The 24,522-nt window shown below is 38.6% G+C and overlaps 1 protein-coding gene across 2 annotated transcripts in view; it reads left to right on the top strand.

Annotated features, from left to right (window-relative positions):
• Positions 1–24,522, top strand: part of LOC149782480 (alkaline phosphatase-like) — an 85,992-nt gene that overhangs the window by 36,047 nt on the left and 25,423 nt on the right. For both annotated transcript variants that reach the window (XM_089933903.1, XM_089933904.1), the window contains 4 exons: positions 7,173–7,267; positions 8,708–8,928; positions 21,483–21,657; positions 22,478–22,647. In XM_089933903.1, coding sequence (XP_089790029.1) covers positions 7,173–7,267; positions 8,708–8,928; positions 21,483–21,657; positions 22,478–22,647 — 661 coding nt within the window. The remainder of the gene's footprint in view (positions 1–7,172; positions 7,268–8,707; positions 8,929–21,482; positions 21,658–22,477; positions 22,648–24,522) is intronic.

Raw genomic sequence — 24,522 nt, 5'->3', positions numbered from 1 at the left:
AGCTCGTCGCTTCTTAATAAAATTTGAACGGCCTAAAATCGTAACCATTGTATTTTGTCCTGGATTGTTTGACATGTTGGGCGGTGACATGGAGATGAGGAAGCAAGTAGAACAAAAAGGCGAATCACCAGGCATTTTCGACAACGATTCTTTTGTCAGGCATTTTCGTACCCCGGTAGAACTGAACCAAGGACTGAATTTGATGTTTGTGTATTCCGATGTGGTGGAGTACAACGTGGTGGGACACACCTCCGTACCGTTACTGCGTGTCATTCCTTTCAAAGTAGATTCTGCCACGAACGCTGACGAGGAAGGTGGAAACACTTACCACGTCCACCGCGAATTTGTCCATCCTCACTATTTACCGGTCAGCAAGTCGTATTTGGACACGGTCAACATTGCTATAAAAGGAGATTTGGGACAAGATATTCCATTCACCAAAGGAAAAGTCACGGTGAAACTCCATTTTCGAAAACGGTTCTCTCACGACTCGTAAGTAAGTCATGTATCCAGTGTACCGAGGGGTTGCTCGACAGCGAGGACACGGTTTAGGAGACATGTTAAAATCGGCCTTTCGTTCGGTGGCTCCGGTGTTGAAACCGATGGTGACACGCGGATTGCACGCCTTGAAAGATGCGGCACTGACGCAAGGCAAAGAATTTCTCCAAAATGTCATCATCGACAAACAAAACCCTAAAGAAGCCTTCATGAGGGCAGGCAAAAATGTCTTGCTGCAAACGGGCAAAGACATTTTGGGCCGACGAGACACACCTATAAATGCCCTGCACGCTACCGAGTCTGGCATTCAGCAAGGACAAGGCAGAAAGAGACGACGAAGAAAACACCCTTTCACCAGACTTCAAGCGAGAAAGGCCAAGAAAAGAAGAACCGTTCGAGACTTAGACGTTTTCGATTATTGAAACACAGAACAAAATGATGCACCGAGAGTCTTGCGCTTGTTCCAAGATGGAACTGGATCTGTTTGCCATGCCCCCCACGATGATGACGATGCAAGAATCCCAGTGGGTGGAATTTCACCCCGTCTCCTCATTGACCGATTCGGCTCCCATCGAGTTTGAAATCAAGGGACAGCCCGAAGATTACATCGATCTGAATAGCAGTTACTTGTACTTAAAAGTCCAAGTTCTAAAAAAAGATGATAAAGGAGTAGAAGACGATGATAATATAACTCCCGTCAACAATTTCATGCATTCCTTGTTCAGCTCAGTGGATTTGTACTTGAATAACAAACTAGTCAGCAGCAGCATGGATACATACCCTTACCGTGCCTACCTGGAAAATCTCTTGACGTACGGAACAGATGCCAAGACAAGTCATCTCAATGCCTGTGTGCTGTGGGTAGATGACACACCGGACAAGTTCGACGAAATAGATCCAAGCAATGAAGGCTTTGAGGCAAGAGAAAACAAAATCTTAAATAAGAAGAGTTTAGAACTGATGGATCGTTTGCATTTGGACATGTGGTTGCAAGAGAAATATTTGCTGAACGGGGTCAATGTTCGCTTGAGACTGAATCGCAGCAGTACCACTTTCCATTTGCAGGCTGTTGATGCTACTAAGGGTCCTAAAAGCACAATTTTAGAGGCCAAACTCTACGTACGAGCGTGGAAGTGTTACCCAAAGTAGGTAACGACATCAGTCAAACGTTGAGCAGAACGACCGCCAAGTATCCCATCCGACGCGTGGAAGTGAAAACGTTCACCATTCCCGCTCAACATCATTCCATGATCGAAGATCATCTGTTTCAAGGACAGCTACCCAAGCGTTTAATCCTTGGTATGGTCGAGAATGAAGCCTTCAACGGAGCCTTCCCTAAAAATCCTTTCAACTTTCAACACTTCAACGTGAAGAAAATCGAAGTCAGTCGCGATGGCAAGACCTTGTGTACCCGACCTTTCGAACCTGACTTTGCCAACAAAAATTACTTGAGGTCGTACTTGTCCCTGTACGAAGCCACCGGCCAGTTAGGAACCAACACCAGTCACGGCATTGAGTACGACGAATATGACGGAGGCTATGCTTTGTGGGCTTTCGATTTCACTCCAGACCGAGGCAGCGACGAGGGACATTTCCACCCTATAAAATCAGGCCAGATTCGTGTGGAACTTCAGTTTGCAGAACCACTGAAAAAGACAGTGAACGTCATCCTGTATGCAGAATTTGATAATACCATAGAAATCAACAGTTTGAGAGAAGTCATCCTAGATTACTAGAAACCATGGAAGACTGTTATCTCTCTTTACCTAGTGGAGAAACTTTGGAGATGGAATGTAAGGAGACCGTAGAGAAAGAAGAAGAAGTGATCATGATGAAATCGAGATGGCCAGAACAAGAAGCCCATTTAGTCTCCTGTTTTGCCAAACACTTGGTCGACAAAATGACGGAATTGATCAAGAAAAATTGCTATGGATGTCAAAACGATCATCCCAGTCAAATTCAACACAATAAATGCCTAATGTTGAGTCAAGAAGAAAAATTGGACGAGTATCTGGACGAAGCTTGGAGTCTCATCTCGAACAAAGACGTGTTGCACCAGTGGTATAAAGACTTGCGTGAACATTCTTGTCCACCATTAACCACTCAAGAGATCCATCGTATCGAAGCTCTCCTGAATCAGAGTGAGGAAACAGAACGAATAACCGTTTATTCGTCAGACATTTTCAAGCAAAATGTCAGGATCGAATTGACGACTTATTATTACCTGTGAAGAAGAAAAAAACCACACAAATGGATACCTGGGAACTTTATTACCTTTTGAACCACAGTTCCTATACGGCTTCTTGCTAAAGATGAACTCCCTCATCGCAAACCTAAAGACCATCAAGCTTACGTGATCAACACGGACGACAGTCATCTCCCAGGAACCCACTGGGTAGCCGTCTACTTTCCTCAAGAAGGATGTGTGGAATATTTCGATTCGTACGGATTGCCCCCTTTGGAAGACGATATCATCGACTTTATGAGAAGAAATGCTCAAACCACCCGATTCAATAATGTGAAATTACAAGGCACAGATTCCTTGGTGTGTGGACAGTACTGTGTGTATTTTCTGCATCATCGCAGCCTGGGCTATTCCTTAGAACATTTAGTGACTCATTTTGATCCTCGTTCTTCTGCTAGAAACGATGTGAAAGTAGATCGATGGTTTTGTGACCATTATGCTTATCTTTTGTCTCAAGCTAGGAAACGTAGTGTCCATCAATGGCCTAATGATTTCCAACAGTGGAAATCACAATTTCATTCACAACGTTGTCAGCCCTGTTCAAAGTAGAATGTCTATTGAGAAAAAAATGTTTGTGATTTGAAAAAATTGTTTGATGTTATAGTGTTGGATTATTGTTAAAAAAATGTTAGAGTTGTTGTTTAGTGTTAAGTGATTTTTGAATAAAAAATGTTGAGTTTTGAAAAAATGTCTTTGTCTTTTGTTTAGCTAGAAGAATGTTGGATTGATGCTCTTTGATTTCTTACTATCCCTCTCATGACACTCACTAAATGTTGCGGCTCGAAAACCGTGTGGGGATGTTTTCCTTCACGTCCGCGCTTTGACTTTAAGAACCGGGGTTGTTTCCAGTCTAACCATCCATTGTCGACTCATCCTCCTACGAAGATGTGCTCCAAACTAGCTAAGCTCAACGAAGCCTACGTGAATTTGCATAGGGTCAGACACAGTCTGATACCGAAGCCAGAAGAAATAGAGAATGTGAGAATGTTAAAAATCACTGAAGACCTGATAGAAGAGCTCTTCAGAGAAGAAATGAACAGGGAAAAAGAAGAATGGACAGAGAAGTACAGACTTCAGAGACAGCAGCAACAGCAGCAACAACAGCAACAGCAGCAGCAACAACCTGAAGCTGACAGAGGCTTTGTCGATTGTCGTATCGACACCAAAGAGTTCTTCTTCTCTTTCCGAAGAAGCAGACCTATCGCCAGAAAGTCTATCCTCAGAGGACATCGCATTCTTAGAAACTAAAAAAAGAATGCCATAGCAAAACAAAAAAACAGCCCTTTTCAGGGCTACCCAATACTCTAGAAAAGAAATAACGATCGATTTGCCAATGTGTGTAGGTAGAGTAGTGTGAAAATAAACACTAACTCTTTCTTAAAAAATGTGTTTGTGTGTTTGTGTGTTTGTGTTTGTAAGTGATAAAGTAGGTTGGTGTGGATAGTAGATTAAAATGATGTTTGTTTTTTTTTTTTTTGGGCTGTTTGAGGTGTATATTTGGGGTTAGATTGGATTGCTTTGTGTATGTGGATAGTCTATTGAAGTGATTTATAAAAAATTTTAAAATAGTGATGGGTAGCATAAAAAGTGAGTGAGTGTTTCTTTTAGGTCCGCGCGTTGTTTTTTGGTCACGATCTAGGTAAGATCAATTTTATGTTATTAGGGGGATGTTTTCCATCACGTCCGCGCTTTCACTATAAATTGAAACTCGCTGGGCAGTCTAGCTACCCTTGTTGATTGATCAACACCAAAAATGAACACGAGACTGGAGAAACTGTTGGAACTTCATGTGCATCTGGAATATGCCAGGCGCATATTAAATGAACTGGCCGCGGAAGCCATTGTCGAGGAGGGAAGGATAAGAGAGGAGGAAATAAGAAACAAAGAAGAGGAGGAGAGAAGATATAAAGAAGAAGAGGAAAGAAGATACAAAGAGGAGGAGAGAAGATACAAAGAAGAGGAGGAGGAAAAGGAGAGAAGAAAAAATTTCAGAATCCCAGAGAGCGAAAATTGGGATTCTGAAGCGACATATCCTGCCTCTGCTCTCTCCCCCCAAAAGGTAAAAAGTAACTGATGGATAAGGTGTGTATGTGGCGCCAGGCCTGGAAGGTGCCACCATTAACCAGGTGTCCATGAAGTTCCAAACAAAACAGCCCTTTTCAGGGCTACCCAATACTCTAGAAAAGAAATAACGATCGATTTGCCAATGTGTGTAGGTAGAGTAGTGTGAATATAAACACTAACTCTTTTTTAATGTGTGAGGGTATGTGTTGGTGTGTTAGTGTTTATAAGAGCTCAGGTATGTTAGTGTGAATAGTAGATTATGGGTTTATTAATTGTTTCTTAGCGTATAGTTGGGGTTATATTATATGAAATGAAAAAGTAGGGGGATGTTTTCCTTCACGTCCGCGCGTTGTTTGGTCATGATCTAGGTAAGATAGATTGTATGTTTTTTAGGGGGATGTTTTCCTTCACGTACGCGCTTTAAGTATAAGAACCCACAGTATTCGTCGTTCAAACCATTCTACATAGAAGATGGCTTCAAACCACCTGGTTAAATTTCAATCATTGCAAGACGTCCTTGACAATTTGGGCATGATAGAACAAATGCTCGTACGACTCGTTGAAGACCACTATTCTTATAGTCCGCATAGAGTAAAAATGGAAATTAACAACTTAAGAAAAGCAAAGGACATGATCAGTGGTGTGATGAAGGAAATAAAGGAGGAGAAGGAGGATGAAGAGGAAAAGATAAGAATAAGAACATGGAACGAAAAAGTTGAAAAAGAAGAAGAAAATGAGAAGAGGAAGAAAGAAGAGAAAAAAGAAGAGGAGGAGAAAAAAAAGAAGAGAAAGAGTGTTGGAGATAAAATAAGAAGTTGGTGGAGGAAAAGAAGAACTTAGAAGCAGAAGAAGAAAACCCAAAGGCCCTTTTCAGGGCCCCATATTTCTCGAAAAGAGATAGTCTTTCCATTGCCTACCCCTTTTTTTTAAAAAAAAAAAAATCCCATGTTCAATTCCCTTGTCGCTAAACAGTCCCACGATTTTTCTCCATATTCAGTTCCCTTGTCGCTCAACGGTCTCACGATTTATTCCCATGTTAATTTCCCTTGTCGCTATATGTTTCCACGATTTTTCTCCATGTTAAATTTCCATTGTCGCTATATGTTCCCAGGGGTGTTTTTAATGCTAATTCCCATTGTCGCTCTAGTATCCCACTTCACTACTCACATTTCTATCATTACGCAAGCAAGTACACAATTCGGACGCTGTCTATTACCAAGACAGTATCGATTTCGAACACTCTTGTTCCAAAGATAAAATGTGTTTGCACGTCATTGAACGCTTACTCTGCATAATTCAGTGCAAATCAAACATCTTACTCTGTATCTCAGGGTAAGAAAATGTTTCAAAGGTGTTTTGCCGGCAGAGAGTTACAGTATTATTCACAATACGCCATTTTAACTTTAGTACTCATTCTTTATTCAAAAATGTGAGGGAAAAATCCATCATTATGCTTTAGTAATAGTATAGGATAGGAAACTAACATAATCGGGATCAAAATTTTGCGTAAGACACTCGGTACAGTTCATCTTCGCTAGCTAAGGTTCCGATATGTTAACATTATCTACACCTTGGTCGATCGAGTAGATAATCCCGTGCTTCGGGTGTGTGAATTTCATTGGACGTGTCAGCAAGCCATCGCATCCAATCAAAATTAAGTTGTTCAAATTTAAACACTGTTCCTACATGATCGAGACGAAGGGAGAACACAACTTGAATGGACTTAAAATAAGCAATTTTCCACTGCTGGTCAGTGTTTCTGCAATTACCTTTACCTCAAATACGCCTCTAATGGCCTCTCTGGTACGTAGTCACACTTTCAATGTTCAACCTACAAAGTATCCTTGTAAACTCAGTTGCTTCCACCATTTTCGACCGATATACAATGCACCGCTGTTACACGTTACTGAATATTTGGCATTACATTCTAAGGGCGGCAACTTATGAAATCCAATAGATGTCGCTAGGACAAAATACTAAAATATATGCTTGATCCGCCAATGTTTAGATAGGCTTTACATATCGGAACGTTGGCTAGCGAGGAGGGGTACAGCATCGTGACTGACGCAAATCCTGACATAAAGGTGTATTTTGTGGGTTTTTTGTGTTTTCTTTTCTTCTCCTGAATTATTTTATTCTTACTAAATGGATTAAAATGTGCAGGTCTCCTTGTTTCTGTCCAAATTTCTGATCATCGGTTAGGTTTTCCCTGTCCATCACCAGTGGATATGATTCATTCTATTATTCTAATGTGTTACTAGTCATCACTTCATGAATACAAATTACTGTTTCATTTGTACAAATAATCTCTTACTTAAAGTTTGAACATCCTTTCTTTTCTACACATATAATACTTTTTATATAGGAAAATGCAAGCCATCTCCAGGTTACTTTGGTTCAGCCTAATTTTCTTGACCCATAATATAAATGCTGCTCCGAAAATTCCAAGTGAAGAGAGAGGTGAGTATACATTTTAAAAAAAAAAAAATATGTTCGAAAGTTACACCCTCTGTGTGTGTGTGTGTGTGTGTGTACTTTACCACTGTCGATACGTTATCAGTATACTCTTTGCCTTGTGAGGTTCAAGTGCCCATAGCTAAACAGTTTGGATAATTATTTTTGGTTTGTTGTTTTACAACGCAGCGGTACAAATAACTTATTAATTCAGAAGCAAATGAGGGTAGTGGAGTCGATTACTTTGCCCAGTACTCGCTACAGTGTGGCAGAGTGGTCTAAAGCGCTGTCCGTTACGGATCACTGCCATCTCACCTCTGTCTGCGTGGGTTCGAGTCTCGGATTCAGCCAACGTGGGTATGTGAGAAAGCTTGCCAGTAGCTTCTCGTGGGTCGGTGGTTCTTTCCGGGGTTTTCCTGGGTTCTTCCTCCACCATTAATACTGGCCGCCATGTATAGCCTATCGTGTGCTGAAAAATGGCGTTAAACCCTACAACAACAACAACTCGCTACAGTAGCTGCCTAGACTGAGTTGATGATCGCTTTGAAACCAACACCTCACCGTCAGCGACTCAGGCACGCTGACAACTGGGACACTCAACCACTTTAGTGGATTGTTGAATAGTTGGTACAGTGCATATCTGTTGATCCAGCAATTATAGATTGAACCACATGCGGCGTTGTTGTGTTGAACAATTGAATTGTAATATCTAAAAACAAATAAAAACTACCCTTGGTTTTCGTAGATTTGTGTGACTGCAGACAACATTAACCTAAGTAGATTTTAAACGATCGACAAGACACAGGAGTTGCCATAAATTACCCACCACAGGACGACCGCAATGATATGGCCACGCTTGCAAACACGGGCGAATTCGTGCACACATGTTGATTGAAGTGAACAAGCTATAGCTACAGTTTATTTGCAGTTTAAATATCACACATTAGGGATGTAGTTTCTTCAACGCATTTTCTATAACTATACGGTGCAAACTGGTTTATATGAAATTTGTTTTATATTGATTTGCAACCCTAATGTCAGGTGAGCTGATTGATATTTGCGTTCCTGATGTAACAAAAACATTGATCTCGATTGCATAGCACGTCCAATATGCTAGGACTAAGAAATCTCAGATGTTTCTGAAAAGGTTACATAATAACTACTGACATTTTTATGAAGCGAGTATAAATGTTATTGAAGCTTTCCTCGCGAAAAAGACAAGTATCTATCTTTTTCTTCTCCTTCTTTACATCTTTTTCATTTTTATTTTGCTTTTCTAATGCTTTTTAGTAATTTCTCCACTCTCCTTATGTCTTTTTTCTTTTTCCTATTTCTTCGGTTTTTTTCTTCTTCTTCTTTCTTCTTTTCTTCTTCTGCTGTTGCTATTGCCATGTGTTAGTGATTTCATTACGATAATGTATGAATTTAAGAAAACATCTTCAACAGACGCAGCATTTTGGAGAACGAAGGCTAAAGAAGAGCTGAAGCTATCTCTAGGAAAGAAGGAAATAAATAGTGTGGCTAAGAATGTAATAATGTTTCTTGGAGACGGCATGGGTGTAGCCACGGTAACAGCTGCAAGGATTTATAAGGGACAGCTAAATGGGCATCCAGGAGAAGAAACCGTTCTGTCATTTGAAGAATTCCCGAATCTTGGGCTAGCGAAGGTGAGTCTTCCCTATCCATGAATCGTTTAATTACTCGGTAAAGAAATGCGTAGGTTAATGTATTGAAAGTGGTAATGTATTTTATAGAATACTTAGGATGAAACTGAAAGATGTATTTCCTGGGTCATAATTGATGAAAAATGTATTTCAGCTGCCATAGTTGGTGAAAATGTACACCCGCGGTCATAGTTGACGAAAAATACTTTTTCTTTTTCAAAATCATTTCTTTCCTTAAACGAAACGGTTCTAAAAACTGTATAGTAACTAATTGTTTCATCTCAGTTGAATCTTATTCTTTGAGTCGTGAAGGCACATATTTTCGTCAGCACATGCGTTCTGAGGCCTACGAATATTATTTCACTAGTACGGACAATTTGTACACCGGATTTAAACGGATTTCGAAATGTACGTTCACTTCTTAAAGAACAGTTTACTCAGTAACAATGTACATTTGCGTATTCAGGAACGGCCTTAGCAAACGCGAGGACCTATTTAGCTCATTTCGGCAGGGCCCTCTGGATTATGCTCTGGGTCCACTGTGAGCACAGCAAATAGAGATAAACTTTTTAACAAGTTTTATATGATATTGAACATCAAAATTTTCTTCCATCGCTTTAAATTTACTCTCTCTCTCTCTCTCTCTCTCTCTCTCTCTCTCGCAATGTAAATATTACTAGCGCTCATGGCCTTGTGAGCGCCTGGCCCGATTGGGCCAAATCGATACAATCGGCCTAAGGTCGGCCCGGGCATATTATCACTTCAAGAAACTTCGTCTTTAGGAAACGTCATCTGCTCAAGTCTACATCAGACGCTTTCTCTGAAATCGAAGGAACATGTGATATTTTTAAGGTTTACTGTCTTAAAACAGAACACCACCACACATCATGTTCGCAAGGTTTTTAGCCAAAAACATAAAACTTAAGATTGAATTCGTTCTGTCGTCAAACTTTGGCATTTGAGCAAGAAGTGAATTTAAATATAGATTTCAGAACTGATCCCATCATACAATTTCACCTTTTTGTCAGTTTTTCTACAGGACGTAATCCTACTTTGAGGAAATCACTGCCATATTGCATAATCTCTTCCCTGCACATACAGATAAAAAATTGCTGTAATAGATCGTTTAATTTCTCTTCTTCCAAACATTTCTATAACGCACAGTTTCATTCCTGTGATATATCTTGAGCCATTCTTGTGATACAGCCAATGTCGTGCTTGTGATATAAAATTCAGGGCATACAAATTTTGTTAAAAATCCCAGGAATTGCCATGAAATTTGTAACATTTGCCACTTTCACTGCATTTTTCATTATTCCCTTCAATGTTTTGGTGGATACAATGTTGGGTCAGTCTGTTTATAAAAGAAGATATCGAATTGAATGCTATATAAGCGTATTAATATCCGCATGCTTCAGTCCATAGCACTGTAGAGAAAGCCGTACTATCTCCTGTCATATATATTTAATTTGCATTATTTGGTATTAGTTTTTTAATTTTGTTTTCATTTCGTTATATGGTAGTCTAATGTATCCGTTGGACTTAACCGTGTCTAAAATCAAGTTTATTTTCTACTTGACCTGAATTATTGATTTTTTAAAATTATTTATTTTATTCTGTAAACAACTAATATATACTTGATATATTCCCTGTGTGTATGGGTTTATTATCAGGATCATTATTAATAAAAGTAAATATGTTTATTTTGGTCTGGGTCTAGGCTATTGGTATTCCCCTACAATGTACCTCGCGTATCTGACATTGTCCAGGTTATATATATATATATATATATATATATATATATATATATATATATATATATATATATATATATATATATATATATATATATATATATATATATATATATATATATATATATATATTATAATTTTAGTAACCGATTTCTAATTGTAGCTCAGATTTTTTTTAAATTGTAAACATTAAAAACATTATAGAAGGTTATTTTCCATTAGGTATTTTTTATATATAGAAAATGTTAATTGCGATCTAACGTCAAGAAGAAGACTATATAATCTTGTTACTGGAAAAAAAAAATTCATTCTTGATTTAACATCTGGCAGAATGAAGTTATATTATTGTTGTGCAGTATTTTGATTTGGGCGAAGTTAATTCAAAATGTTCTTCCTTCAAAATATAAATTTGTCTAAATTAATATTTCTTGGACAGAGAGTCTTGGATTTATAGTGACATACAAACAAAAGAGTATTTTCTCTGATTGTATTTTTGTGATTCAACAAAGGACTGTTGGCACATCGATGCTTTACAAGCCGTCATAAACATAAACACTTTAGCGTTGGACTTAATTTGGACTTCTACTAAAATTTATTCAGAACTTTCAATTTTTAGGATGTGTGTCTGTAATTCTAGGATTGTTTTGAGATTTAATTCGCAATACCGTAAGTATTTTTCTTTTTCACTTTGTATTCTAGGGAAATAAATTATTTGTTGAATTTGACAAAGTTTACAGAAAAAGCCGTACTATCCCCAAACACTGCCGAGAAGTAGCTCTATCTCCAAGCTTCAGTCCATAGTACCGTAGAGAAAGCTGTACTATCTAACTCGAAAGGTTCAATCAGTAGTACTGTAGACAAAGCGACTCGCTGGTTAAAACGTTAACTCATGACCAGGAGGGTTCAGTTTCGATTCCTACCATTGGATCTGGTTTATATGTTGTGTCATTTGACAAGACACGTTACTCTGCTTGCCTCGGCACTCTATAACCTTAGAAGTGTTGCTGTGCATTAAAATTGCCAAAATAATGTCATTTCACTGTTACATTTTTGTGTGTCTTATTATGTGTAGTATCGAATCTTTATCATGAGTAGAAAAATTCCCCCTTCCTTTGCTACGTTTGATATACACAGTGTAGAGGTACAAGAAATACCTTCCTTGCAGATGCAACATGTTGTTTCTATTGACATGCCTTCCTGTTGTTTAAATAACAAGAGCGGAGGAATAAGCCTCGAGGGAGTATGTACATTATCTTGTTCAGATAGACGGCTTCATACATTATGAGAGTTCTTGTGATCTGACAGAAATTTTGGTCTGTTCCTCGTAATTAGTTTCTTTTCTCTGCTTATGTTTCACCTATGGGAGGTTAATTACAACTTAAGGCGTTGGTTGATTATCACATATGTGCTACTAATATTACTACGGTGATTCTTCCTGTGCGAGCTTGAATCTGTCCTCCAGTTTCGAATCCACATCCTGCACGTCGTACACAAAACTATACTGACATGTATTTTTTATATGTTTACATCCGGAATCACTAGTTTTTCAAAATTATGATTAAAATATCATATGCTAAGGTATTCCCCCGCTTTTATATGTAGACATCGCGCATGACATTTTCTTCCATCTCTGGACTCATTTCATTGTCTTAACCAAACCTCACAAAAGAATTCATTAACTTCGATGTCAAACATTTAAAAAAAAATCTACAAATAGAACTGTAATTGAACGCAGATTGTTTTGTAAATACGACTAATCTGACTTTAATAAATCGCTCCAGTGGTCTAAGTGGTTAGAGTGTCCGTCTCGGGGGCGGGAGGTCCCTGGTTCAAATCGCGGCCGAGTCATACCAACAATTTATATAACTGGTAGTAGCAGCTGCCTCGCTTGGCGTTCAGCATTAAGAGGTTAGTGTTAGGATTGGTCGGCCTGGTGTCAGGGTGGGACATTATGCAACGAGTCAGTGGCGTGATACCACAGTGTTATGCATCACTGTAAACTGTCATCGTAACGATATAACTGGAAAATTGTTAAAGCTAAGTTAAAATTCCAAATCGCACGTACTGACGCTCATAGTATCATGGCATTTCGACTGTATCTATAATATGACACTAACATTATCATAACATTTTCTTGAGCGAATATTGACCGCATCACAAAAATGCACGTGCCTCTTAAAATTGATTGGAAAAAAGAAAAATTAAATCATATCGGAGAATAATTCTTATATCTATGTGTACGGAAGCGATTCTGCTGTCCAACGGTTAGCGTAAGAAACCGTATTGTAGAATAGTTCGAGAAAACGTGATATTTGTACTATAGGTTCAGTTCTGCCATGCATGTTTGTAAAAAGAATTTTGCTTAAATCCCGAAGTTTGATGGCGGACGATTTCATCATGAAACAGACATTTGGTTAAAAATTACGCAAAGCGTATACCGATGGTTTTTTTTGAAAGACACTGTATGTTCCATTTGTATTGCAAACGCATGTGGCTCTAGATCTGTTGATGTACGATGTAAAGATGTCTGATAATGGCTCTATGCACAGCGTACAATAAAGAAATTATTTCAATTTCAATACTTTTCACAAATTTGCATTCTGTTTATCCTGAAACTCTTTCATGGTACATGACACGCATATTGTATATATTGTTATGTTTATTTGATTTAATTATATCTGATCTAATATATTTATTTCAATTTAATTGTTTGTTTGTCAGTTTTATTTTTTTATTTTTTTATTTTTCATTACATGCTAGTATAATATAAATTTATTCACTAGAGATGATACCTTTTTCAGAAAATAGTTAGACCTTGACTGTTAGTTTTGTAAACACCAGGTGTTGATTTAGATCCTGACCTAGATTCAAAATTAGTAGCTACCACGTAAACAAGTTTTATTTTTATTGTAATTTGATTGGTTGTTGACGAGGTCATGAAGTAGCTGTGTGTTTAAGATGTAAACAATTTTTTTTTTACGTTTTATTTCTTAGAGTAAAATGATTGGTTTTCGCCAGGGCCACACTGGGTGTACATGCATTTTAACAAGTAAATAATTTCGACCAGGTTCTGGAACATGATCACATGACACCCTTTTGCGTTTTGAATACGATATAACCTTTGTTTTGGAGAAGTATTCTCAGTACAGTTGGGCTTTTGTTTTCACTGGAAGGTGTATGTTGTGCTGTTTGGAGTTATTTCAAGTTAATTGGATTAAAAAAGATTACTTTTTTTCCTGGAAAATATGTGTGCTCAAGTGGAATTCTTGAACAAAGACAGTTCTTATAAAAACTTTATTCAGATTTCCAAAACCGGAGTGATATTTCTTGTTTCTACAAGGAACTGTAGACTTCAACACTACATATTACAGCAAACTTCATCGTCTTCCATCTTAGATTCTTCGTCGTGACTCGAACTTGAAATCATTAGAACCTTTTATTATTAGGACTCCTAAAATTTTATTCGTGGATTATTCTTGGATTATGTTTGGATTTGATTCCTAAAACCGTAAGTTTATATTTGATCATTTTTACAGAATTTTTCCAGAGAAATAAATGATTGTATTTTTCAAAGCTCGTTGTTTTCACTCTGTCTTGTGTTACTGTTTATTCAAGCCTAAACACGTAACATACGAATATATATATATATATATATATATATATATATATATATATATATATATATATATATATATATATATATATATATATATATATGTGTGTGTGTGTGTGTGTGTGTGTGTGTGTGTGTGTGTGTGTGTGTGTGTGTTGCCGTCATATTAATGCTTAACAATTCCCTCCTTGTTAGACCGCTCCGGTGGCTTAGTGGTTAGAGCGTCCGCCTCAGAAGCGGGAGGTCGTGGGTTCGAACCCCGGGTGAGTCATACCAACGATTTACAAAAATGGTACTTACAGCTGCCTCGCTAGTCTCTCAACATTTAGAGGTTAGTGTTAGGACTGGTCGGCCTGGTGTCAGGATAATGTGACTAGATGGGGCATCATGCTACATGTCTGCCACATGATGCCCTAGTGCTAGACATCACTATAAACTGCCACACTGCAGACATCGTAGCGATATGACTGAAAAATTGTTAAAGATACATTAAAAATCCTAATCACACACACACACACACACACACCATGTTATTGTTCAAATATTGATTATTATAAAGACAAGAGACATAGGTGTATATGGTAGTTTTTGTTTAAAGGATTGTAAGCGGTCAGATATGGTAATGTTAGAAACAAATTCTACATAGTTCACACATCTGATACTGACAAAGATTCTGACCCATAGAACGTGGGGTCTGTATTTGTCATCACTGTAACAGCAAGAATTTACACTATTAATGAACCCTGTCTTTGTATCCATTCTGTAGTTTTGATAAACTATTACCCTGTTGTACAGCTACCAATCTGTTCTGTGTAAAGGACATTCGCCTTGAGCCCTAGCTTGGGTGAACATTAAAAATTGGCTAGGTATCTACTTTGTGTTGGATGTTATTGTTTGCAACTTTTGTACCCCGTAACAATTTTGGAGGCAGCGTTGGGATGTCAAAGTTTATTTGAAAGTAACATTGAAACAGCGCAAGTACCAAAGTTCTGTCTGAGTAGCGTAGCTGGAAATTGCTATTGGATATACTCTGTGACTTTGTGTATGTGATTTTTATTAAGCCACGGATAAATATAATAAGGATTAATGGCGACCCAAGGTAGCATTATCGATGAGGAAGTAGGGACGATAGTTGAAGAGCACAAGGGATAGAACCAGAAGGAAACAACAAACAAATTTGATGCACTTTACAGATGTTGAAGGAGACTTCAGTGGCGGAGAAGCAGATAACGTAGATATAGAGAAAGATCATCCTGTAAGAAAAATAGAGAAAACACATAGCAAACAAAAAACATCCAAGGACACCAACAAGCAAGCTGAAGACGACCGGTTGCAGTGAGAGAGAGAATGAAATTGAAAGACAAAAAATTGACCTTGAAAGGGAGAAGTTGCAAATGGTGCACAATCCTAAACTTAAAGAGCTGAAGTTAGAGATAGAAAAAGTGAGACATGAGAAAGACGTAGGTAAACAAAATGACAGCCTCCCATTCCAAGTCAAACTTCAAACTTCCAATGATCAAGCGAAGGAGGATAGTCTTATATTTCTCTCGTGGAGACCGTGGCTGATCATGCAAAATGGAGTGGAGAAATGAAAACCCCGCAACTGAGAACGCTGCTAACACGAGAGGCAAGAAAGGTAGCACAGCAAACAAGCAAGAGCTACGTTGAGCTAAGAAAAGCCCTGCTAAATAGGTTTGGGAAAAGACCTCACGAATATTTTAGCCAGTTACTAAGCATAAGAAGGGACGCAAACGAAACAGGTTTGATGACGCGTATCGAGGAGTATTTAACACGGTTCATTGAAAGTCGTGATCCACATAAATGTTTGGCACATAAGTACTTATTGAAAGCTCTCCCTCCAGTGCAGGCTCAGTGGATAAGGCGCAATATTAGCAGTGGATCTGTTGTCGACGCTGCTGAGGACTACATTTTGCCCATCAAGGACAATAAGTTTGACCCTAAGCACAGCCGACAACAAGCAAATAACCGAGCATCAAGTTCACTTCAATCCAAGAAAACTGGTTCTATAGAAAAATGAGATGGAAACAAAAAGTGATCTAAATGTCACCAGAAGGGACATGTTTTCCGTGATTGTCCCAGCAGAAATAAACAAAATTAACCAACCTACTTTGTGTGTGTGTGTGTGTGTGTGTGTGTGTGTGTGATTTCGATTTTTAGCTAAGCTATAACATTTTTTTAGTCATATCGCTACGATGTCTCCAGTGTGGCAGTTTATAGTGATGTCTAGCACTGGGGCATAATGCCACATACATGTAGCATCATGTCCCACCCAGTTACATTATTATAACACCAGGCCAACCAGTCCTAACACTAACCTCTTAATGCTAAGCGCCAAGCGAGGCAGCTGTTAGTACTATTTTTGTAAGTCTTTGGTATGAATCGTTCGGGGATCGAACCCACAACCTCCCTCATCTGAGGCGGACGCTCTAACCACTAGTCCACCGGAGGGGTCAACCTACTTTGTCCAGAATACCATTGGTAAACGGCTAATAAATTTACTAGGAACAGTGAGCAATAAGGAAGTATTGTTTATTAAAGATACAGGTGCAGACATGCCTTGATACGCGAGGACCAGGCCGATAAGCCATGTATCCTTGAAGGGCAGAGCCTAACACGCTACACCGCCATTGGGCATCATTTTGAGGCAAAATTAGCCATAGTAGAATTAGACTGGCCATACTACAAGGGTCATGTCCAGGTTGGACTGGTAGCTGACTTGGCAGCACAAGCACTGCTGGGTATGGACATTCTACGTAGGGAAAAAGGGACTATGGTAGTAACAAAGAACCAGTCAAGTGCGCGGAAAGAGGAAGCTTAAGAAAGGAAAGTTAAATAAAAGAATGTGGGGTCCGATCCCAGGAACTGGACGAAGTGAATCTGGATAGGCAATTTTCGGACAAAGATAGTGATCATGGTCCTGATGAGATCGAGGATGACATCCGTCATGAATATGAGGCTAATGACAGTAACCTGTCGTTTGATCGGCTGAACAATGTTAATGTTGAATTAATTTCTCAAAAGCATGACAGCTCGTTGTCTGGCTTGAGAGAAAGGCCCTATCATCTGCATGTGAAGCAGAAGGCGTGGACAATGCATTTTTCTGAAAGCATGGAAGTTTAAAAAGAAAGTGGAAGTTGTTGGATGGAAAAATATATGGAATCCAATTAGTTTTGCCAAAGCAGTTACGTCAAGCAGTGGTGGAGTTGGCGCATGATAGACAGCTTGCTGGTCCTCTAGGAAGGGAGAAAAGGAAGGCAATAATACAACCGCGTTTTTGTTTGCCAGGAATATTTGGATATATTCAGAGGCACTGCCAGGCTTGTGACAGCTGTCAAAAGACAGCAAAGAGAACAGGGAAGGAGCAAGCTCCAACGGTGTGTCCAACAATTATGTCGGGCCCTTTTCTCAAGCTCGCGATGGATATCGTTGGCCCACTACAGCGCCAACGGTCTGGAACAAATATGTACTAACCATGGTTGATGAAGTCAGCCGGTATCCAGAAGCAATTTCGTTGACTGACATTGATGCCAAAACCGTGGCCAACGCTTTAATTGGCCTATTTAGTCGGGTTGGTATACCTAATGCTATCTTTACAGACCAAGGGACCAACTTCACAAGTACTCTTCTAAACGAACTATACAACATGTTGAACATCAAGGGGATAGCAACCTCTCCTTACAGGCCACAATCCAATGGAAAGGTCGATATATTTAATGGCACACTCAAAGCTGTCTTGAAGACACTGTGTTCCACGAACGTTGAAGAGTGGGATGTGAAGCTGCCTTACGTACTGTTTTTGTTGTAGAGAGGTACCACATGAGGGAACTGGGTTTTCGCCATTTGAGGTGCTGTATGGTTGGCCAGTAAGAGGGCCGATTTACCGGTAAGGGTGAGACACAGAAGTCAGTTGTAGAACACATGCTTTCGATTCGTCATAGATTGGCTGATGTAAGTGAGTTAGTGAAAGAAAATCTGACAGAGCATCACAAGAAAGTTAAATCATGGTACGACAAAAATGCTGCCAAAAGGGAATTTTGGCCGGGAGATGAGGTTCTGGTTTTGCTTCCATCCGATGCATCAAAGATGAAAGCTCACTGGAAGGGACCTTATGGTGTAATTCGTAAAGTCAGTGATGTTAATTACAAGATTAACATTAGTGGTAGGTAAGGACAAGTATTCTACCATGGTAACCTATTACGTCAGTACAAGGGAGCTGTACTGTCATCAGCAACTGTGTGTGATGAATTTGATTGAGGAGTACGGTTTGACTTCTCACTGGTTGATATCGAGAGTTTGGACAACATCATTCGCCTGTCTGAATGGCAGACTGGCGAAAGAACAGCGAGAACAGGTGCGAAAATTATACTATGAGTTTGAAGACGTGCTAACTTCAAAACCGGGCAAGACAAGCTTCATCACTCAAAACATTCGAACAACAATTGACATTCCGATCACGAAGAAATCCTATCGTATTCCCCATGCAAAAAGGGCTGAAGTGAGAGCTATAGTAGACGAAATGTTACAACAAGAATAGATAAGTCCGCCTATAAGCCCATGGATTTCGCCAATTGTACTGGTTCACGAGAAAGATGGAAGTCTGCGACTTTGTGTTGATTACAGAAAATTGAACAACATCACACTGTTTAATGCCTATCATATATCAAGGATATACGAGCTTTTTGACAAGTTGGGAAATGCAAAATATATTAGCAAACTCGATATGACCAAAGGTTACTGTCTAAAGAAGCACAGGAGAAATCTGCATTTCTGACACCCTTTGGACTTAATGCATTTACTGTCATGTCTTTCTGGATGAAAACTTCACCAGTAACATATTCGCGCATGATGGACTTGTTGCTGTCCAAATTACGTGATGTTGCATCTTACGTTGATGACATTATTTATAGTGAGAGATGGGATGACCACCTTTAGGATATACGAGCAGTCTTGGAGAGGTTGTGAGAAAATAATCTGACAGTTAAACCTTCCAAGTGTGACATTGGAAAGGATACTATTGTTTGCCTTGGTCACATTATTTGGGGAGGATAAATTAAACCAGTCGCCTCCAAAGTGGAAGCCATGGTTGGCTTCCCACTCCCGAAAACAAAGAAAGTGGTTTGATCTTTTCTAGGAATGGTGGGTTATTATGGAAAATTCATCAATGATTTCGCTGAGCTCTCGTCTCCGCTTTGTATTTTGACAATGAAGGGACAGCAGTATAGTGGTACATGGGATGATACAGCTGGTAAGTCATTCAGTGACTTTAAGAATGCACTTGTAAAGGCACCTATCCTGATCAACCCTGTTTTTGAACGCTCATTTGTACAGCAAACTGTAGTAAGTGACATGAGCATTGGAACTGTTCTGAGTCAGTACAATGACAGTAAGGACAAATATCCTATAGCGTATCTTGGTCGCAAACTATATCCCCGGGAGCAGAATCATTCTACAATTACGAAAGCACGCCTTGCGATAGTATGGGCGATATAATCTCTTCACTACTGATTGTGCGGTGCTCCATTCAGTGTCGAAAATGACCATAACCCGCTAACCTGGCTAAGCCAAAACAAAGGAAAAAACCAACGGCTTCTGAGATGGTCCCTGTGACTGCAACTATACATGTTCACGATCCAACAGCGTTGGGGAACAGAGAATGCAAATGCTGATGGATTGTCACTTGCCGGAGCCTACGACTATGTATTTTATTATTCATTCTTGTTGGACTTGTCTGAATTAAGACCCATGTAGTGGTGTGTACTATCTCTTGTGTACTAATTAAGTACTTCCGTAATGCATATCAGTTTGATTTTAAGTTAATCTAAATTGTTTGTTGTTAGATGTTGCGCAAAATGTTGTATTCGGAATATGGAAATATTTAGCGAGTCATTGAATGCTTGCACTGTATATTATATTGATAGAACTCTAAATGCCAGTGCGATGCTAGAACTGTTAAATTTCATGAAGTAAGGTAATTGCATAGAACTGTATACTTCCAAATAGTGACTCTTCAGTCTTCCTTATCCATCCTTTATAATTTTGTTCGAAAACTAAAGGTTTCTCTTAAGGGGGAAGGTGTTGCCGTCATGTTAAAACCTAACATTTCCCATCATGTTATTGTATAAATATTGATTATCATAAAGACAAGATACATGGATGTATATGGTAGTTTTAGTTTAAAGAATTTTGAGCGGTCAGATATGGTAATGTTAGAAACATCTTCTACATAGTTCACACATCTGATACTGATAAAGATTCCGACCAATATGACTTGGGGTCTGTATTTGTCATCATTGATAAAAGGTAAAGGTTTTGAAGGAGCCGAATGAATTCCAATATTAAATGTGCTGATGTACTACTAAAGGTCGTGAATCTGCTGATACACAAATAGTCTTGATGTATCATAATGATATAATCCAGACTGTCTTTAAATGAATTGACAATAATACCACAGTAGTGTTTGAGTTAAATAGGTCTATGGGACTGTGTAATTCCAATTAATAATGTAAATACATGTTTCCTCTCAAATTGTATCTGAACACAACAGTCAGTGATTCCGCATACTTAATTCAAAAAGAAAAGTATAATTATTTACCTCACCCTATATATGCAGACTGTCACCTGACCTACGACGCAATATCATTTATAGAAAACTTCACGAACTTGTAAACTGTGTCTGGTTTCTAGATTCTAAGTTCATTAATAAGGTTTGACCTTGAACTTAAATGGAAGTAGACACCTAAAAAAATTGACAAAAGTCAGGTAGGCCTGAACTCTACCCGCAATCACAGACAAAAGGCAATCACACTGTATAAACTAAATATAAATTACGTGAGTGCTGAACACGATGCCCACGAAGCTAAGTAATATGGACAAACTGAGTAAATCTTCATTAGATTTAAATGTAAATGTTATTGTAAACACAAATTCTTACAATCTAATCCTTTAGGAGAACATGTTGTCATGCCATTTTTTTGAAGTAGCAAATAAGTTAGAATTTTTTTCAAATACTGTAGATGTAAGACTCCAGAAACGTTATAAAATCAGCCGTGTCACTGCTTTACAGACAGGATAAAGTTCTCAGTAATTATCTGAAATCCTTTTTATTGATTTGGGTATCATATATTCCTCTTCTCTGTAAATTAATGTAATGTTTTCTAATTATTTTATAGACTTATAATGTAGACCGACAAACGGCCGATTCAGCGGGTACTGCCACGGCGTATTTATGTGGAGTCAAAGGTAACTACGCTACACTCGGTGTAGATCCAAATGTACCAAGAAGTGACTGTATTGCTCAGAAAGGCAGGGAAGTGACGTCAATTCTAGACTGGTCTAAAGCTGTGGGTAAGAATTCTCTTCCGTTCATATTTCTGAGATAATTACAAGTAGATTAGGCAGATAAATCAGGCCCACACGAGTGATGAGATTGATTGGCGGTTTAGGGTACCATATTGCCAGTTTATTAAAACCTGCAAAAATAGGTTGCAGTCAGTCTTGTCTGCACACATCGGTGTACATTTTCTTCACTTACATGTATTTCTTGCAGCTGTGGAGCTACTGTCGGATGAAGTTTTTTTTTTTTTTTTTGGGGGGGGGGGGCGACAAAAACATTATATTTCTGGGCCAAATCCTGTATTTGGTGACTTGAGAATCCACAATGAATAGTACAACCTTCTGTCCTGTGACCATTTTGAATTTCGCGCTAGATATGGCTGTTACCAAATACCACCAAGAGTCTCAAGTATACGAGGGTGTGTTCAGGAAAGATTTGTATGTAGCAAAATTGTACATTTTAATGAACGGGTGACATCAGATCCACATATCTTTCATCAGTATTAACACATATTGGGGTGAGTTGGGTGATTTATAGGGCTACTAGTAGATGATTCCACCAATTCACTTTAACTTCAGACTATTAAGATAACATAATGCCTATTCTAAAAGATGTATTTTTTCGAATAAATGTTTCAGCATGATATTTAAGCTTCTGTAGTATTTATACGGTAATTTCTGGATTATTGATATAGATTTCTATCTAGAAGAAAATAGAATCGTAATTATCGACTTCCGAGACTTCAGCGTTTAACTTAACTTATGTATACATAGCTAGATACTGATACAAAATTAGTAGTAAAAAACAACAGCGTCAACTTTTTGGAAACAGGCAAATCCGTCGGCATAGTGACCACTTCTCGCATTACGCATGCGTCCCCGGCTGCGCTGTATGCTCACTCAGCTGAGCGAGATTGGGAGGGGGATGCAGATATGGAGGGAGTAGACGGAGACTGCAAAGACATCGCTTACCAGCTGATATATGATAATTCCAACATCGAGGTATAACCTTTGATTTGAGTTATATATATACACATTATATCCAGTAGATGTAACATCGATATTGACGAAGGAGTGGTCACAGTAGATGATGAATTACCCGACGAAGTATTAGTTGCAGTAGTTGCAGTAGTAGTAGTAGTGGTGGTTGTTGCATGTGTGCGGTAATGCATGTAGTAACATTAACAAACGTAGAAACATTAGTAGTAGTTGGTGTTGGTGGTGGTCGTGTATCTATGCTTTGATGCACATAGTAGCAGTAGCAAACGTAGAAATAGTACCAGTAGTACTTGTTGTATGTATGTATGTATGTACGTACGTACGTACGTACGTACGTATGTATGTATGTATGTATGTATGTATGTATGTATGTATGTATGTATGTATGTATGTATGTATGTATGTATGTATGTATGTATGTATTGTGTGTGTGTGTGAGGAAATGATAATAGCTGTTGTAGTTATTGTTGTAGTAGTAGTTGCAGTAGTAGTAGTAGTATATCATTACCATCAAATCTTAGGCATCCTCATTCGCCAACATTAATTTTGGAATGTAGATAGCTCAGGATGGACAGGGCAGTCACTGGCAAGTCTTTGTGACTGATCTGTTTAAACATTTCCTGGGGCCCCGAGTGACCGAGTGGTCTAAAGCGCTCTCCGTTACGGATCACTGCCATCTCACCTCTGTCTGCTTGGGTTCGAGTCTCGGATTCGGCTAATGTGGGTATGTGAGAAAGCTTGCCAGTAGCTTCTCGTGGGTCGGTGGTTCTTAACGGGGTTTTCCCGAGTTCTTCCTCCACCATTAATACTGGCCGCCATGTATAGCCTATCGGTTGCTGAAAAATGGCGTTAAACCCTACACCAACAACAAGTAAACATTTCCTTCTTAGGAAAACATTTAATTAAATTAGTAATGAAAACGCGACGGTAACCTTTGTTTAGCTTATTTTCTTTTAAAAGCACCTTTAAGTCTATCTGTCACAAATATTTCTCCATCACTTCTACCATAACGATTTCAAAACCATTGTACACATATATTCTGTATCACACGTCTCCCTGAATCAGTCTGGTTTAAAAGTTCCGATTATTTACTATGTACCACAAAGTGTCGATTACTACCGCTGGCCTGGGGTTTGGCCCTTTTATAACATTTCTATCCGACCCGCCATGATGGAAATTGGTGGAACTGATGAAATCTTCCTCCATTAAAAGTAACATAATTGGATAGTCGTTTGTTATTGCTAATAATTAAAATATAATTAGTGATAAATGTATTTACTTTGTTGTCAAAAGAAAATAAAGGAGTCTTTGTCTAATAAATAATTAGTCAATTTCATTAATATAGTAGAAATGTGCGCCCATGATAACTTACCAAAATTTGTTGATTGCTTCCCCCCCCCCTCGAAAATTATTGCCTTCCCCCTAACCTTGACCATTGTTGAGGTCGAGGTCAAAGTCAAGATCAAATTTTCAGTATGTCTTGAATGGTGCATTGTTATCCTGTTAAGAACACTAGTTTCAATTAAATTGAATATTATGTTTAATCTTACATGGAATGAATTTTATGTTTATCATCCTAATTTTTCTTTACTCTGAGTATTGAACACAACTTATTACAATACAGACCGATCTACTCCTTCTCTGTGCCAAAACATGCAAAAGATATGTGATTGCATCGAAGGTGATGGTAAAACAAGATGCTTAACTGGGTATTAAATGCAGGGTTTTCAAACCATCCAGACTGACCTGCACATGTGGGACATTAGACTTGTCAACTGGTGCAATTATATACGTATCTGATCAATCAGTGTTTTGTTCAGAGGCTGCTTTGCCTCTACAGTTGGAGAGAAAATGGCGCATCTCAGTCTGTCCTCCTAT

This window comes from Sinohyriopsis cumingii, chromosome 15 (genome assembly GCF_028554795.1).
Source record: "Sinohyriopsis cumingii isolate HCF-2022 chromosome 15, ASM2855479v2, whole genome shotgun sequence".
Classification (NCBI taxonomy): domain Eukaryota; kingdom Metazoa; phylum Mollusca; class Bivalvia; order Unionida; family Unionidae; genus Sinohyriopsis; species Sinohyriopsis cumingii.
The sequence above is the reverse complement of the archived record's forward strand: the minus strand, read 5'-3'. Positions and strand labels throughout refer to the sequence as shown.